The 18,257-nt window shown below is 43.8% G+C and overlaps 1 protein-coding gene across 9 annotated transcripts in view; it reads left to right on the top strand.

The window, feature by feature from the left end:
* The window catches only part of HIBCH (3-hydroxyisobutyryl-CoA hydrolase), a 536,626-nt gene that overhangs the window by 239,096 nt on the left and 279,273 nt on the right, over nucleotides 1-18,257 (top strand). For all 9 annotated transcript variants that reach the window (XM_073558177.1, XM_073558173.1, XM_073558174.1 and 6 more), the window contains one exon: nucleotides 13,828-13,908. In XM_073558177.1, the coding sequence (XP_073414278.1) occupies nucleotides 13,828-13,908 (81 nt within the window). The remainder of the gene's footprint in view (nucleotides 1-13,827; nucleotides 13,909-18,257) is intronic.

The raw sequence follows: 18,257 nt of genomic DNA, 5'->3' as shown, positions 1-18,257 counted from the left end.
TATGTTGTTATTGACTCTTAGTGATTTCACTGCTGCTTTCTCAGCGGGACTCAAGTTGGTACATTTTTGAGAAACCGAAGGGGGGGAACATAGCTCTTTGAATATGAGCTGTTGAAAGGTTTCTAGATGAGCAATTTTGTGATGAACAGGATAAAATTTACTGGAATTTTTTTGGGGTTAACATGTATGTAAGAATCAGTCTCAACTATAGAGGATTCGTCAAAGAGAGGGGGCCTATTTTTTGCTTCAATAAGGAAGTGACACTGAATGGTCAGTTTCCTAAAAAAAACTCGTTCAGATCGAGGTATAAATTGAAGGCATTTAATGGTGCATCAGAGCAAAAAGATAAATCACGCTTAAGAAGAGATTTTTCTGTGTCTGACAATGTGTAATCAGGTTCAAAATACTGGATTTCTCGATTAAATTTCCTGTGCCGGTTTCTTTATTTTTCAACTTGGTTAGTTCTGGCTTTTCCCCTTCCTCTACAGCCTTGTTTCCTCTTTTTGTTTTTCTTTTGGATGAGTGGCCCCCAGCGATGAAGAGAGGGTTTTTATACGGGATTAATCCACCAAGTTATTTCTAAGTATATTAGTGGGTTCTTTGGTTTCAATGATAGGTAATCAGGATCTTCCCTGTATTTTTAAAAATAAACCACAAAACATCTACTATCAACAACACAAGGACACCCTCAAGGGTTGTTTTAATCAATTGAGATCTGATTTGGGTAAATTGACAGGGGATAAATCTGACCGTGCCCACCCTATCAATTCACGGGGCAGCACGGTGGCTCAGTGGTGGTCCTGGGTTCGAATCCCACCAAGGACAACATCTGCAAGGAGTTTGTATGTTCTCCCCGTGTTTGCGTGGGTTTCCTCCGGGCACTCCGGTTTCCTCCCACATTCTAAAGACATACTGATAGGGAATTTAGATTGTGATCCCCATCGGGGACAGTGGTGATAATGTGTGCAAACTGTAAAGCGCTGCGGAATATGTTAGCGCTATATAAAAATAAAGATTATTATTATTATTATTATTAATTCACAGATTGTATCCACGTTAACTACACTGAGTGAACCCTCCGGTAATCTCCTCTCAGAGAAATCACTCGAGAGTTTACCTACTAATCTAGTCCTAACACAGGAACTGCCTGAAGAATTACTTAATAATCAAGGTCCCCTGACACTTAGTGAAGCTGATGACCTTGGTGGTTTATCCCAGTTCACTGTTCATGACGATCACCCCTCCTCTCAATCCTCCACACACTCCATATCTTTTTTTCGCCCTTCCCTCCACTTTGAGCACTGTTGCCTCCTCATTACCCATCATTGGAACCATAGAACCCACTAATATACTTAGAAATAACTTGGTGGATTCATCCCATATAAAAACACTCTCTTCATCACTCAACTCCTTCACCTCTGGGTCTGTACAAATCACCCCTACTGGTACCTCTAGAAATACTAAATTTACACAGTTTTTTCGGGTGGCTCCAGGCCACTCGTCCAAAAGAAAAAGAGGAAACAAGGCTGTAGAGGAAGGGGAAAAGCCAGAACTATCTTCAGGATTAACCCCCAAGTTCAAAAATAATCCGGCACAGGAAATTTAATCGAGAAATCCAGTATTTTGAACCTTTCTGATTACACATTGTCAGACACAGAAAAATCTTTTCTTGAGCATGGGTTATCTTTTTGCCCTGATGCACCATTAAATGCCAATTTATACCTCGATCTGAATGAGTTTTTTAGGAAACTGACCATTCAGCGCAACTTTTTTATTGAAGCAAAAAATAGGCCCCCTCTCTTTGACGAATCCTCTATAGTTGAGACTGACTCTTACATACATGTTAACCCCAAAACAAATTCCAGTAAATTTTATCTTGTTCATCACAGAGGTGCTCATCTAGAAACTCTTCAACAGCTCATATTCAAAGAGCTACGTTCCCTCCCTCCGGTTTCTAAAAAATTTACCAACTTGAGTCCCGCTGAGAAAGCAGCAGTGAAATCACTAAGAGTCAGTAACGACATAATCATAAAAAATGCTGATAAGGGCGGTGGTGTGGTCTTCATGAATAGGGACTGGTATGTCAAAGAAGGTTTCAGAATACTAGAACTGTCATGATCCAGTGTTGGATCTGGCGGGTTTAAAAGCACTGGGTGAACTTTTTTTTACTTTGGAAAGTTCCAAGGTGTCTTGACTGTCCCCGGTGGTGGTTAGTGGTATTGCACTTTAGGTTTTTGTGCACGTAATTAATTATCAGGTGTTACACCCTATAAAGGTGTGCTAGGGGTGTGCAATCACTGGCTGTGACATTGTGAGATTGTTTTCACTCTGGGGGAGAGCCTGGAGGAAGGATGGAGCTGGTGAGGAGTCCTGCGCAGCTTAGCCAGGGGGGACGTGTTTCAGCTATGGTGTCTGGACGAAGGGCTGGCATGGCGTGGTGGGGTCACAGTGATGGTGTCAGCGGGAAGTGTCTGCATGGACTGGTGGAGTGGCGACTATGGAGAGTGGCACTCACCATGTGGGACTTGGCTGCTGAGCTGGACTCAAGCATGCTTGACTTCATGTCAGAAGCTGAACTCATCCTTGGGACTCTGGTACTAAGCAGCTGCAACTGGTGATGGACTCTGCTCCGAGGCTGCGCTAAGGTGAAGGATCCTGTTATGGTGATGGATCCAGATGGAGGAGAAGACGCACGCAGGTGGTGGGCTCTGTTGCTAGGAGCGTACGCAACAGAGCAAAGCTAAGTGGTGTTTCCCCTGTATTGTCTCTTTCCCTCATGTGTGTTATTAGTGCAGTGGTGGGATTAGTTTCCGCACCGACCTATTCCCTAGTGAGGGTTTAGGTTCAGGGCGAGCTAGGGCGTTGAGGTACGCGTGCGGCGCCCGGTGCGAAACCGGCATAGGGAACGTTAGGAGTGCAGGGACACCTGCTCAGGGGAGCTTAGGAGGTCTCCACGTCCCCCATTCCCTATTGCAGGGCCCACCATTGTTGATGTTTCCCAGGTCCCCCTTATTATTTAAATTCGCCGTACTGGAGGCGGGGTTTCCAGATTTTATGTATAACGTGTAATTCCCAAATTCGCCAGGTGGAGGCGGCGTATCCACCTGCACGTTTTATTATTTAAATGCGCCCCACTGGAGGCGGTGTTTCCAGGGTCACGTGTGTTATGGGTTCGCCTTGTGGAAACATCTGCGTCCAGACACACGTGACCATGACAAGATGATCCTGAATATTATGCCAAACTGGATCAAGACCCATCTGCCTTTATCTTTTCTTTTTATTCAGTGTTCTTTTTTATTGAAAATAGTAAAGGTTACATACAATATCATATACATACATTTTTTTTAATTTTAAATCTTCGCAGTCTTCTATACCTGAACATGAAAGCATAAACCAGAGTATGTAGCGTCCAGACAAAAACAGAAAGTAAAACAATAGACATTACTGTACATCGTTCAGAGCTAGCTTAGACTTATAAAATTCAGCCAGAAATTTTTGCTTATTAGAACATTAATCTGAACTTTCGCATAAGTAATAGTATCTCTGATTCTACCTATGTCATAAAGCCTATCTAGATCAGGTATTTATTAGAAAAGTTAAAATAAAGGTAGCGCATAGGCAAGAAGGGCCAGAAGGGCCAGGATGCAAAAAAGTGGTCAAGTGGAGAGGTATGTAGAAAGGGGGTGAGGGTTAAAGGCACAAAGATCACTTTAGTAAGCACAAATTTATAAACACAATATAATACCTCAGGTCTGAATATGGTCATGAGATAGATGTGTCGGTATGCGATTGCTTGAAACGACTCCACGGTCGCCAGATTCTTTCAGCGGTTAAAGAGGAACCATTTACCGAGGCTGCCAATTTTGCTACTCTATATAGCATGTCCACTTTTTCAAATATTTGTCGTGATAGTTGTTGTCCTCCAATATACAGGGATCAACAGTTTTACTGCCGATAAAATATACTGAGCTAGCAGTGGTAATATCTCGTTCTTGGGTATTACCGGAAAATTCAAAAGCACAATTTCAGGTATTAGTGTTACAGTTTTGCCTATAATTTTGTGTACCTGACCCTCCACCTCGTGCCACAACCGCAGCAGAGGCGGGCAAGTCCACCACATATGTAGATATGTGCCTTCGTCTCCCGTACATCTCCAGCACATTGTCGAATTGCTTGCTTGCCAATAATTGCTCAGTTTGGGTGTTATATACCACCTGGTGACTATTTTAAAGGAGTTTTCCTGTGCTCTAACGCATTGCGATGGGCCGTGGGAGGAGCTATAGATGTGTGAAATCTGTTTAGGAGTAAACTGACACCCCAAATCTCTTTCCCATAATGATATGTATGCTCTTTTATGGCAATGTTCAACGTCTGATAAATAGTTGACAGTATTTTTCGTGGCTTATGAACTGTTGCACAGAGGGTCTCAAAGGCAGTCAAGGGGCGCGTAATGTCCGAAATTTGAAGGCACCGTGTTAGTGAGTCCCTTATAGAGCCAAATTGTATGAAGGATAGACTTGAGAGCCCCGGTAATTCCTTCATTGCCTGATAAGAGAGAAGTGTCCCGTCTGATAGCAGCTGGCCCACCTCTAGATTTGCTAGATATCCATGTCTCCCCACACTGCCATCTCGGTAAAAGACCACATGTGGCATTAAATCTGCTAGTTTAAGTAAAGGAGACAAAGGGGGGGCCAGTATAACTCTCAGTTCTCTCCATACCTTCAAAGTGGCCCTAGTGTGTATGTTATATAATGTTTCATTCGTGTTTCTATCCTCGTGAGTCAGAAAGATGGAGCTCCGAGAACAAGGGGCAAGTGCTTCTTCCACTTCGGTCCACTGTTTATCATTAGAGGTCCGTAACAGATCTACCACTCTACACTGTGTTCCAAATTATTATGCAAATGATATTTTTCTCTGATTTTCCTAAATAGTCGGTACTAATGACAGTCAGTCAAATAAAAGTCATCACCGGTTAGAGTATACATCAAATTTTATTGAAGAAACCTCCCAATAATAACAGTATAATCTCCAAAATGAATAAAAACTCAAAATGCACTGTTCCAAATTATTAGGCACAGTAGAATTTCTAAACATTTGATATGTTTTAAAGAACTGAAAATGCTCATTTGTGGAATTTGCAGTATTAGGAGGTCACATTCACTGAACAAAAAGGATATTTTGGAGTTAAATAGCTTAACAGGCCAAGTTACATGTTAACATAGGAACCCTTCTTTGATATCACCTTCACAATTCTTGCATCCATTGATATTGTGAGTTTTTGGAGAGTTTCTGCTTGTATTTCTTTGCATGAAGTCAGAATAGCCTCCCAGAGCTGCTGTTTTGATGTGAACTGCCTCCCACCCTCATAGATCTTTTGCTTGATGATACTCCAAAGGTTCTCTATAGGGTTGAGGTCAGGGGAAGATGGTAGCCACACCATGAGTTTATCTCCTTTTATGCCTATAGCAGTCAATGACTCAGAGGTATTCTTTGCAGCATGAGATGGTGCATTGTCATGCATGAGCACGTTTCTGCTTTTTTTTATACCGTGGAAGACAGCTGTCAGTCAGAAACTCTATATACTTTGCAGAGGTCATTTTCACACCTTCAGGAACCTTAAAGAGCCCTACCAGCTGTTTCCCCATGATTTCGGCCCAAAACATGACTCCTTCACCTCCTTGCTGACGTCGCAGCCTTGTTGGGACATAGTGGCCATCCCCCAACCATCCACTACTCCATCCATCTGGACCATCCAGGGTTGCTTGACACTCATCAGTAAACAAGACTGTTTGAAAATTAGTCTTCATGTATGTCTGGGCCCACTGCAACCATTTCTGCTTGTGAACACTGTTTAGGGGTGGCCGAATAGTAGATTTATGCACCACAGCAAGCCTTTGAAGGATCCTACACCTTGAGGTTCGAGGGACTCCAGAGGCACCAGCAGCTTTAAATATCTGTTTGCTGGTTTGTAATGGCTTTTTAGCAGCCACTCTCTTAATCCAATGAACTTGCCTGGCAGAAACCCTCCTCATTCTGCCTTTATCAGCACAAACATGTCTGTGCTCAGAATCAACCACAAATCTCTTAACAGTACAATGATCACGTTTAAATTTTTGGGAAATATCTAATGTTTTCATCTCTTGACCAAGGCATTGCACTATTTGATGCTTTTCAGCAACAGAGAGATCCTTTTTATTTCCTAAATTCCTTGAAACCTGTGCCCTGCTTAATAATGTGGAACATCGTTCTTAAGTAGTTTTCCTTTAATTGAGCTCACCTGGTAAACTAATTATCACAGGCATTTGAGATTGATTTCAGTGATCCAAAGAGCCCTGATACACAATACCATCTTTGAGTTTATTTGAAAAACAAAAAATAACATCTTTATGACACTTAAATCCAATTTGCATAATAATTTGGAACACAGTGTAGTCAGCTTCGCTGCCTGGTAATATCTCATTATGTCTGGGGCACCCATTCCTCCCCTTAATTTAGGAGGTGTCAGGGTCCTATAGGCCAGGCGTGGTTTCTTTGCCTTCCAGATGTATCTGCGGAATAGTGAGTTGATCTTATTAAGATACGATTTGGGTATAGTTATGGGGATCATTTGAAAGAGGTTGGTAAATTTAGGCAAAATTAAGCTTTTCAGTAAGTTTTTCCTCCCCATCCAAGAGGCAAATGAGTCCTTCCATGTCTTCGTGATAGATTCTATGGAAGAGATCGGGGGGGTATGTTTAACCGGAACAGATCCTTATCCGATCTCCCCAACTTCACCTCTAGATATGTTATATGTTATTTTGGCCACTGCCTTTATCTTTTCTAAGTATACTGTGTTCATTAAAGAAGCCTGGTCCTTTGGTATTTTAAACAAAAAGGAATTAAAATTCCTTAATATCCCCAGATTCAAGTCCCCTTTCTTTTATTTTTTCCCCAAAACGCATAAAGACCCTTTTAATCCTCCCAGCCGCCATATCATTTCGGGCATAGACTCCATCACTAGTAGTCTTTCACACTACGTTGAATTATTTTTACAAAAACACGTTATAAATTTGGATTTCTACATTAAGGACTCCTCCCATTTGATTGATCATCTCTTAGCACGATCTAACATAGTGAATTGCTTTCTGATAACCATGGACGTTCAAGCCCTCAACACAAATATCCCCATAATCAGGGTCTTGAAGCGGTGTCTCAATTCTTTTCAACTGATGATCAACAACCTCCTTTACAAATGGATTTTTTGCAAAAAAAGCCATAATGTTTGTTCTTGAGATTGTTTTTTCTTTTCAAGCGGTTTTTTACCGCCAAATGAGGGGCTGCGCGATGGCGATGAGATTTGCCTCCAGTAAAGGTTATTTGTTTATGGGGGCATTCAAATCCGTCTTCATCGCGCAGTCCCCACTCGCGATAGGTAAAATTGCTATGTACCGTCGTTTCATTGATGACGTTTTCATCTTCTGGACTTGGTCTGAATGGGAAGCACTTGATTTTGCCCAATCCCTGAATTCCATTTCCTGGGGACTCAAATTCACAGCTAATATATCCAATACAATGATTCAATTTTTGGATCTAATGGTGCATGTCGATCCATCTGGTCGTTTTTCAACCTCCACCCACTTAAAGAAGGTGGATGTAAACAGTTATCTCAGCTTTAGCAGTGGCCTCCTCCCTAAGTGGATCTTAAACATCCCTTATGGGCAATATTGGAGGATTAGAAAGAACTGTACGGAGGACATCGATTTTTTTTTTAAAGAGGCCGAGATTCTAAAAAATCATTTTAGGAGCAAAGGCTACTCAAAGAAGTTGGTTTGTGATGCCTTAATTAGGGCTAGAGCATTCACACACAAGAAATGCATTGAGAAAATATAAGTATAAGGAGAATATGCCTGATAAATCCTCCGATCTAGTGAACTGGAGTTTTATCACTACTTTTAATCAATCCCATGTCATCATATGTAACCTTGTTAAAAAATACTGGTTTATCCTGAAAGGGGACCCTATGCTATCAGCACACATACTCGCACAACCCAGAAAGATTTTTCGGAAAATTTGATCTCTTAGGAATCTCGTTGCCCCTAGCAACACAACTCTCAAGTCCTCATCTTCCTCTACAATCCAGATGAATTCCAATCCGGGTTGTTTTGCATGTAGGACCCTTAAGTGTTTGTGCTGTGTCTCTATTTTGAATGGGGCACAAGAATTTAAATCTCATACCACAGGCACCAGTTTTAAAATCAACTGTCATGTAAATTGCCAATCTTGCTATGTTATTTATTTAATTGAGTGTGGTTGTGGTTTCCAGTACATTGGTCGGACGATACAGACGATACATGCAAGGCTCAATAAGCACCGTCAAAATATCCGAAATGGGTTCATGTTACATAGTCTTTCTAAACATTTTTCTCTAGTGCACCAAAAGAATTCAAATTCATTAAAACTTATTGTCATTAACCAGACTCCAGATGATTTGCCTGACCAGTACAATAGTCTAATAAGAAGGGAGAGTTTCTGAATTTTTAAACTGGGCACACTGGCCCCTGAGGGGTTAAACCTCACCATTGAGAAAGTCACGTAATATATGTACGTTGTGATTTTTTACGTACGTTGCTTTTATTTGTTTTTTATTCGCTGTTAGATTGGTTTTAGTTTATATGTGTTTTATATTGCATTCGTTTTTTTATTTTTTAGTGCAGTCTTAATTTGCATTTTTAATCATGTGGGCGTTCTGATTAATTGCTTCTTAATTTTCATTTGCTGATTCACCTTTATATACCTTCCCCATCCAACTCTATGTATAACTGCCACCTGAGGAAGACGGAGCCATGCCGATGAAACGCGTTGTGGAAACTAATAAATTAAGACTTTTAATACCAGCTGAACTGCGTCACTTGCGCTCCTTATGACCGGTCTATTTTACTTTTATCCTGTCTGATTCTCTCTTGAGGTACCCCGCTGGAGTTGCAGCGGACCATCCTCATTGTATCTACTCCCACCGCCAGCCTGGTGCTCCCTTTGAAGCCGCCTAACTGACTCTGTCCACATACATTTGTATCACATTAATCTACAACTTACAGTACATCATTATCAATGATAAGGAGATACTGGGAGTTCTTGCTATCAGTCATCATTAGACTGCGCACTATACAGGAAGCACAGTACTCATGAGAATTAAGGGGGTTTTACACATAGCGATATCGCTAGCAATATCGCTTAAGCATCACCGATTTGGTGACGCAGCAGCGATATCGCTATGTGTGATACTTACCTCCGACCGGCTCCCCCGCTGTCTGTCGTTGATCGCGCGAGATTGCGCAGCTCTATTTCTCGTCGGGCGTTTCCTGCTGGCAGCGACGAGCGATGCGTGGACGCGGACGGGAGGACGTCAGGATCGCCGCGTCTGAAAGGTAAGTAACGACCGCTGTATCGCTGCTGCATCGCCATTTAGCGATGCACCAGTGATCCTGACCGGGTCGTATCATTGTCGGGATCGCTGGTGCATCGCTAAATGTAAAGGGGCCTTTAGTCAGTATCACAAAAAAAATCCAGGTACCTTATACATGACATTATCTGTGATTGTAGTTGTTCTTTTTTAATTTCTTTATCTTGTCCTGACTCCATGATGACTTTTCACAGACTTCCATTTGCCCAATCTCATGCAGCACGTCCCCACACAAAACCCTTAAAAATAGCAGTATCATTATAATACTCCTGAATAAAAATATCTGCCCTACGCTGGGTCACTGAATAAATAGTTGCCCCTCAATATCTTTACTGGACAAAATATGCTGCGCACACTGTCCCTCTTATGGTACATGTCCTATATACGGTCCGGTTTTGTATACCAAGTTCCCTCTTGACATTGTCCTCAATGTGTTTCCCCTATAGGCCCAGTCTCTATATCATGTCCCCACATCACACTCCCTCTCCTCGGCATACTAGCCTCTTCTGGCTTTGCCCTTGTACTGTCCCCACAAGCTACCCCCCCATCCACACACTACTCAGTCTCTCTTCTCTACCCAATAGAAATGAAAAATGGTTAATTAACCGAATGGTATAAGGTGCACAGAAGTAAATGAGTATAATATAATAGGATGTAAAACTTCGGCACTCGAAAAGTTTTGTTACAAAAAAGAGTTTATTTAACAGAAAAAGTAAAGGGACACAGTGAATTCTAGATTACCAAATCAACGTTTCAGCCTTAAATCTGGCCTTTATCAAGACTTATCTGTGGGCAGAGTTTTTTTTGTAAAAAAATATTTGCCGGTACGCAATATTTGCCCCAACCTCCTCTGTGCAGCCCCAACCTCCTCTGTGCAGCCCCCGACCTCCTCTGCGCAGCCCCCGTCATCCTCTGTGCAGCCCCCGACCTCCTCTGTGTAGCCTCCGACCTCCTCTGTGCAGCCCCCGTCCTCCTCTGTGCAGCCCCCAACCTCCTCTGTGCAGCCCCCGTCCTCCTCTTTCATACTCACCCTGCTGTGCCATAGCTGAACGTCCCTGAATCCTCCGTTGTCCAGCGCTGACAGCTTCTTCCTGCCTTCAGCGGTCACATGGTACCGCTCATTAAGCTCATGAATATGCTTCCACGCCCATTGGCGTCCATATTCATGAGCTTAATGAGCGGTACCATGTGATCGCTGAAAGCAGAAAGAGGCTGTCAGTGCTGGGACAAGGAGAATGCAGGGGACGTTCAGGGAGGCACCGGAGGGGTGAGTATGGCTTCCCAGCCACCGGCTCCTGCCGCCGCTCCCCCTCCCCCACTGAAGCACCTTCAGATTTCTGGTACGCCGTACCGTCGCAAAAAAAGCACTGTCTGTGGGGGATGGGGTCTCACAAGGTTGCAACATAAAATTGCCAAAAGTAGTCCATCGAGAGCACCATTATCCTGTTTTCCACTTGCCACTATCCAGCCATACTATTACCTGGTCTAATCCTTTATCACACTGCCGGCATTGCCCTGAACAATGGTCAAGGCTTCAATTATACTCGCATTTGAAAGCAAGTTTAGTTTATGGGGTCACTTGTGTAGTTTATGGGATCACATATGGAGGAGATCTTGCACCTCAGGGGCTTTGCCAATATGACATTGCCCCGTCAAACCATTTTAGCAAATTTTGAATGGTGCTTCTTCCCTTGTGATTTTTGCTCTGTGGCTCAAAAGTACGGATTCAGGAGAAATTGTGTAACAAATTGTACCGTTCATTTTGTCTAATTATCCCTTTTGAAAACTAAAAGCTTGGGGCCAAAGCAGCTTTTTTCATGGAAAAAATGGTAATTTTCCATTTACTCAGCCCAATGTTATACAATTCTGTGAATCACCTGATGGTTAAAAATGCTCAGTGCATCCCTAAATGAATTCCTCTAGAAGTGTTATTTCTAAAGTGGGGTCACTTCTGTGGGTTTCTGCTGTTTTGGTATGTCAGGGGCTTTTCAAATGTGACATGGCATCTACGATCTATTCCATCCAAAATTGCATACCTGCATACCGGGATTCAATTGGTCCTTCCATTCTGAGCCAGTCCATGTGTCGAAACAGTAGGTTTCCACCACCTGTGTTAAGGCAATATTTTGTGGGAAAAATGTATTTTTTCATTTTCACTGCTCAATATTATAAATTCTGTGAAGCACCTGTGGATTTAAGGTGCTCACCACACCTATAGATATGTTACTTGAGGGCTATAGTTTCCAAATTGGGTCACTCAAGGTTTTACACTGTTTAGGCACTTCAGGGACTTCAAATTCCACTCCAAAACTTAAACAGTGCTCCTTCCCTTCCAAGCCCTGCTTTATTTATTTTACTCATTTATATAGCGCCCTTAATTCCACAGCGCTTTAGAGACATTATTGGCACTGTCCCCTATGGGAACCACAGTCTACCATATATACCCGAGTATAAGCTGACCCCCCCTAATTTTGCCACAAAAAACTGGGAAAACTTATTGACTTGAGCATAAGCATAGGGTGGAAAATGCAGCAGCTACTGGTAAAATCCAAAAATAAAAATAGATACCAATAAAAGTAAAATTAATTGAGACATAAGTAGGTTAAATGTTTTTGAATATCTATATTGAATCAGGAGCCCCATATAATGCTCCATACAGTTCATGATGACCTCATAAGATGCTCCATACAAAATACACCCTGTATAATGCAGCACAAAGGTTAATAATGGCCCCATAAGATGCTCCATAAAGGTTATGGTCCCATAAGATGCTCCATAGATTATGCCCCATATGCTGCCCCTTAAAATGCTCCATAGATTATGCTCCATATGCTCCATAGATTATGCCCCATAGAATGCTCAATAGAATAGGCCCCATATGCTGCTGCTGCAAATAAAAGAAAAATGACATACTCCCCTCTCGTCGCTGGGGGCCAGGTGCTGGTGTCCTGAGGAGGCAGAGACACCGGCACGCTATGGGGGCCAAGTGCTGGTGTCGCCGCTGGCCCAGATCCCGACACCTGAGATATTTACCTGTCCCCGTTCCACCGCCACGCGCCACTGTCTTCCGGGTCCTCTGTCAGTGACTCTTCAGGCAGAGGGAGCGCACTAACCCAGTCATCACGCCCTCTGACCTGAACGTCACAGCCAGAGGACGTGGAGGACAAAGCGGCGCACGGCAGTGAAACGGGGACAGGTGAATATCACATATACTTACCCCCTCCTGGCGCGGTCTCTGCAGCCCCTGCTTCTCCCACGGTCTCCGGCAGTTTTTCCTTCCTTCAGTGGTCACGTGGTACCGCTAATTAAAGTCATAAGTATGCGCATTCATGACTTTAATGATCGCTACCACGTGACCGCTGAACGTATGTGCCAGAGACCTTGGGAGAAGCAGGGGTTGCAGAGACCGCGCCAGGAGAAGGTAAGTATGATCAGACACCCCCGCTCCCCCTGCCCCGCCGACCCCCTGGCGTATATGACTCGAGTATAAGGGCACTTTCAGCCTTAAAAAATGGACTGAAAATCTCGGCTTATACTCGAGTATATATGGTAAAATCAGTATGTCTTTGGAATGTGGGAAGAAACCAGAGTACCTAGAGGAAACCCACGCAAACATGGGGAGAACATACAAACTCCTTGCAGATGTTTTCTTTGGTGGGATTTGAGCCCAGGACCCCAGCACTGCAAGACTGCAGTGCTAACAACCCAACCGTGCGCCCAAACAGTAGTTTACCACCATATCTCCCTGTGCACTCTCGCTCATACAGACTTTTCCTTGTGCCCATTGCTTATACAGACTGTTGCATGCACCCCCTTGCTCATACAGACTGCTCCCTGTGCCCCCTTGCTCACACAGACTGCTTCATGCGCCCCCTTACTTATACTGACTGTTACCTGCGCCTCCTTGCTTATACTGATCTCTCCCTGCATATCCTTGCCTATACAGACTGCTCACTGCGCCCCATTGCTTATACAGACCGCTCCCTGCGCCTCCTTGCTCATACAGACTGCTCCTTTGTCCCCTTTCACATATAAATTGCATTCTGTGCTCCCCTCCTGTACAGATAGCTACCAGTTACATATACTGTTCTTCTTGCACCATCCATTGACTCCTGCGCAAGCCCCCATGACTGCACAGATTGCCGACATGCCCCCTTCAGTTACTCTGTCATCTACTTAGTGCTGAAAGTTAACAGTGATTGCTCAGTTTCCAATCTGATCACCCAACTAATCAGAGTATTTACATAATTTTCTTTTGCTACTTATAACTTCTCTTGTAAGATGTACTGTTTTATTTGTTTCAAATTGTTTTTCTGTACTTATTGAGATCTATTTTCCATTAAATTTTACTTATACATCTTCCTCTCTTTTTGCTTGTTGTTTACCAGCTATTACAGAGGCTGGAAAGACCGGAGGCTCACTCGCCCAGGATTTTTTCAAGGAAGAGTACATTCTTAACAATGCTATTGGTAAGCAATAGACATCAGATTCCTGTTTGTAGAAAAAAATTATAAAATTAATGCTTACGGAGATTGTCAATAGTTTTCCCACACCATGCCATTCGTTCTGATCAGCTGAGGCTAAGTGTCTGACTCTGCCTAAAATGAAGGGGAACTGTAAAAATTCAGCAGCTCCTTTTGATTTTTTACCAAAGAAATTCCCTTTACGTTGTCAGCCTCTTTCAGTACTGCTCTTTGACCTTTAACGGCACATGCACACTGCAGTACTTTGGTCTGCCCTGGTCAGGGCAGAGAAGTGCTCCTGCGCAGGAGCATGATGCTGGGGTACACTGTGTGAATGATGTACCACTGAAAGAGGACTGCATCGAAAGAAGACAGGAGCTGGACCAGGACCAGCGACACTTATTGGACTTGACTGCTCTGTAGGTGAGTATAATAAAAGGTGTTTTTCTTTTGTTGCAGGCTGAATTGGGGACATATATACAGTGGGGCAAAAAAGTATTTAGTCAGTCAGCAATAGTGCAAGTTCCATCACTTAAAAAGATGAGAGGTGGAAAATAAGTATTTGGTCAGAAACAATCAATCAAGATTTCTGGCTCTCACAGACCTGTAACTTCTTCTTTAAGAGTCTCCTCTTTCCTCCACTCATTACCTGTAGTAATGGCACCTGTTTAAACTTGTTATCAGTATAAAAAGACACCTGTGCACACCCTCAAACAGTCTGACTCCAAACTCCACTATGGTGAAGACCAAAGAGCTGTCAAAGGACACCAGAAACAAAATTGTAGCCCTGCACCAGGCTGGGAAGACTGAATCTGCAATAGCCAAATAGCTTGGAGTGAAGTAATCAACTGTGGGAGCAATAATTAGAAAATGGAAGACATACAAGACCACTGATAATCTCCCTCGATCTGGTGCTCCACGCAAAATCCCACCCCGTGGGGTCAGAATGATCACAAGAACGGTGAGCAAAAATCCCAGAACCACGCGGGGGGACCTAGTGAATGAACTGCAGAGAGCTGGGACCAATGTAACAAGGCCTACCATAAGTAACACACTACGCCACCATGGACTCAGATCCTGCAGTGCCAGACGTGTCCCACTGCTTAAGCCTGTACATGTCCGGGCCCGTCTGAAGTTTGCTAGAGAGCATTTGGATGATCCAGAGGAGTTTTGGGAGAATGTCCTATGGTCTGATGAAACCAAACTGGAACTGTTTGGTAGAAACACAACTTGTCGTGTTTGGAGGAAAAAGAATACTGAGTTGCATCCATCAAACACCATACCTACTGTAAAGCATGGTGGTGGAAACATCATGCTTTGGGGCTGTTTCTCTGCAAAGGGGCCAGGACGACTGATCCGGGTACATGAAAGAATGAATGGGGCCATGTATCGTGAGATTTTGAGTGCAAACCTCCTTCCATCAGCAAGGGCATTGATGATGAAACGTGGCTGGGTCTTTCAACATGACAATGATCCAAAGCACACCGCCAGGGCAACGAAGGAGTGGCTTCGTAAGAAGCATTTCAAGGTCCTGGAGTGGCCTAGCCAGTCTCCAGATCTCAACCCTATAGAAAACCTTTGGAGGGAGTTGAAAGTCCGTGTTGCCAAGCGAAAAGCCAAAAACATCACTGCTCTAGAGGAGATCTGCATGGAGGAATGGGCCAACATACCAACAACAGTGTGTGGCAACCTTGTGAAGACTTACAGAAAACGTTTGACCTCTGTCATTGCCAACAAAGGATATATCACAAAGTATTGAGATGAAATTTTGTTTCTGACCAAATACTTATTTTCCACCATAGTATGCAAATAAAATGAAAAAAAAACAGACAATGTGATTTTCTGGATTTTATTTTCTCAGTTTGTCTCCCATAGTTGAGGTCTACCTATGATGTAAATTACAGACGCCTCTCATCTTTTTAAGTGGTGGAACTTGCACTATTGCTGATTGACTAAATACTTTTTTGCCCCACTGTATAGCATATTAGAAGGCGGTATATGAGGGCTGAAAGGTGGTAGCCATATTTCATATGGGGCAACCTAGTGATAGGTTCCCTTTTACATGCATAAATTGTGTTATTGTTTTGGCTTAATTGATTGGCGGTTTTCTCTAAAGGGGGTGCGTCTTATAATGCGGATATACCTTACCTACCATGATGGAGCAGGTTCGCGGCTGGAGGAGGCAAGAGTGGAGCGTTGCTGCAGACTATGATCTCATCTCCCGAGATCTTGGTGCCGAAACCTCCATCTGCACATGTGCCTCCCCCGGCAGCCATTTTCCACCGTATAGAAAACAATGGAACAGCAGGGGATCTGGCCTTTCACAAAATGTCGGCAGAGCCCCCACAGCAGCATTGGACACCCGAAGCGGCGCGCCGCACATCCGAACACCCCTCATCCCAAACAGCGGCCTGCAGAAACGCTCCATTCTTGCCTCATCCAGCCGCGACCCTGGGACTCCGCTTCACCGCAGCCACTACCCCCGGTAAGCAGTAAGACGTATAGATTATAAGAAGCACCACCATTTTATTTAAAAAAAAGTTATTTTTCTCCTCAAAATTTGGGGTGCATCTTATAATCCGGAGCATCTTATAATCTGCAAAATACGGTATATGAAAATGTACATTCAAAAGCATTTTCTTAGCTTACAGATTCTTAATATCAGTTTTTGATGATCACATTATTAATAATAATAATAATAATAATAATAATCATCTTATATAGCGCTAACATATTCCGCAGCGCTTTACAGTTTAACAGTTTCAAACACAATAGTCATAATTAACAACGTTAACAATACAATAATTAAAGCCAAATAAGATGACCATGTTCGTAAGAGCTCACAATCTACAATGAGGTGGGGGAGATATAAAGTACAGGTGTGTATTTACAATGATGGTCCAGCCATCTTGAGGGAGTGGGGGATAGATAGAGATAGTGAATGGGCTACACACACAAACTTACACATAAAATGACTTTGATTAGGGAACGTGATAGGCCGCTCTGAACAAATGTGTTTTGAGGGAGTGCCTAAAACTGTGGAAGTTGTGGATGTTCCTAATTTCTTGGGGTAAAGCATTCCAGAGGATTGGCTCAGTGTGGGATAAGTCTTGGAGTCGGGAGTGAGAGGTACGGATTAGTGCAGAGGTTAGTCGAAAGTCGTTTGCAGAGCTCAGCGATCGGGTAGGCCGATAGACAGAAATGAGTGAGGAGATGTAAGGCCTCTTTCACACATCAGGTTTTCGGCGTCAGGCGCGATCCGGCGCTTTTGACTAAAACCGGATCCGGCGAAATGCAATGCCGGATCCGGTTTCCCCCCCATTGACTTGCATTAGAGCCGGATCGAGCCGGATGGCCATGCGTTTCATCCGATTTTCGCCGGATCCGGCAATGTGACGCGATCCGGCGTCTGGAAAAAACGGCTACTGTAACGTTTTTTGTCTCCGGCGAAAAAGCCGGACACGCCGGATCCGGCGTGTCCGGCTTTTTCATACAATGAAAGCCTTTGAGCGCCGCAATGCGCCTGATCCGGCGACAGCCGGATCTGGCGGCCGGATCCGGTTTCTTTGGTCTGAGCATGCTCAGTAGCTCTGCCCACAGGACATATATAAAAGCAAGACAATGGGACCCTCAGCCACACCCAACATGCCACCCAAGCCAAGAACCAGGAGCAGGAGAAGGCAGCAGACATCTGCAGCAGCAGCACCATCAGCACCACCCCAAATGGAGCAGCATGCTGAACAACGGGAGGGGAGTCCAGCAGCAGATGAGAGACGGTAATTATCAAATCCCCCATTCCTCCAAACTAGGGCTATGGAATATCAAGATATTCATTGGCCCTTTGTTTCTCTTTATTCAACAGCTGCCCAATAGATGCAGCAGCAGCAGCAGCAATGGCAGCAGCAGAAACACCACCCACAGCCATGGAGTCTGGCCATGAGGAAGACAGCACATCTTCTGGGAGCCCTCCCTCGCATCGTCAGCGTTTGACGGTAAGTTTTTATTTCCAAAATCCATCATCTCTGTAATATATGTGTATTCATTGCCTTTTATTTCAAAACAGGAATCACAAGATGAAGAGGAGCTCCCAGAAGAAGAAGGAAGGGGTGGACAGACACTTGGAGTGGGCTCACAATTGGTAAGTTTTTTGCATCAAACGCAGAAACACAACATCACACTACACACAACACATAGAAAACAATGTTCTGCAGACCACACACAGCAAACAAATGCCTACATCCAAAGACATAACATTTTTTGTTTTCTTCTCTAGTCTTCCCAATCTGGTGCTCGGCCAAGAGGTCCTCGCAGTGCCTCCCAGGGTCGTCGGCGACAGCAACGCGGCGGTCACCAGC

The sequence above is a fragment of the Dendrobates tinctorius genome, unplaced genomic scaffold (assembly GCF_039654945.1).
Source record: "Dendrobates tinctorius isolate UK_male_01 unplaced genomic scaffold, ASM3965494v1 ptg000254l, whole genome shotgun sequence".
Taxonomy (NCBI): domain Eukaryota; kingdom Metazoa; phylum Chordata; class Amphibia; order Anura; family Dendrobatidae; genus Dendrobates; species Dendrobates tinctorius.
This window is presented reverse-complemented; position numbering and strand designations above follow the sequence as displayed.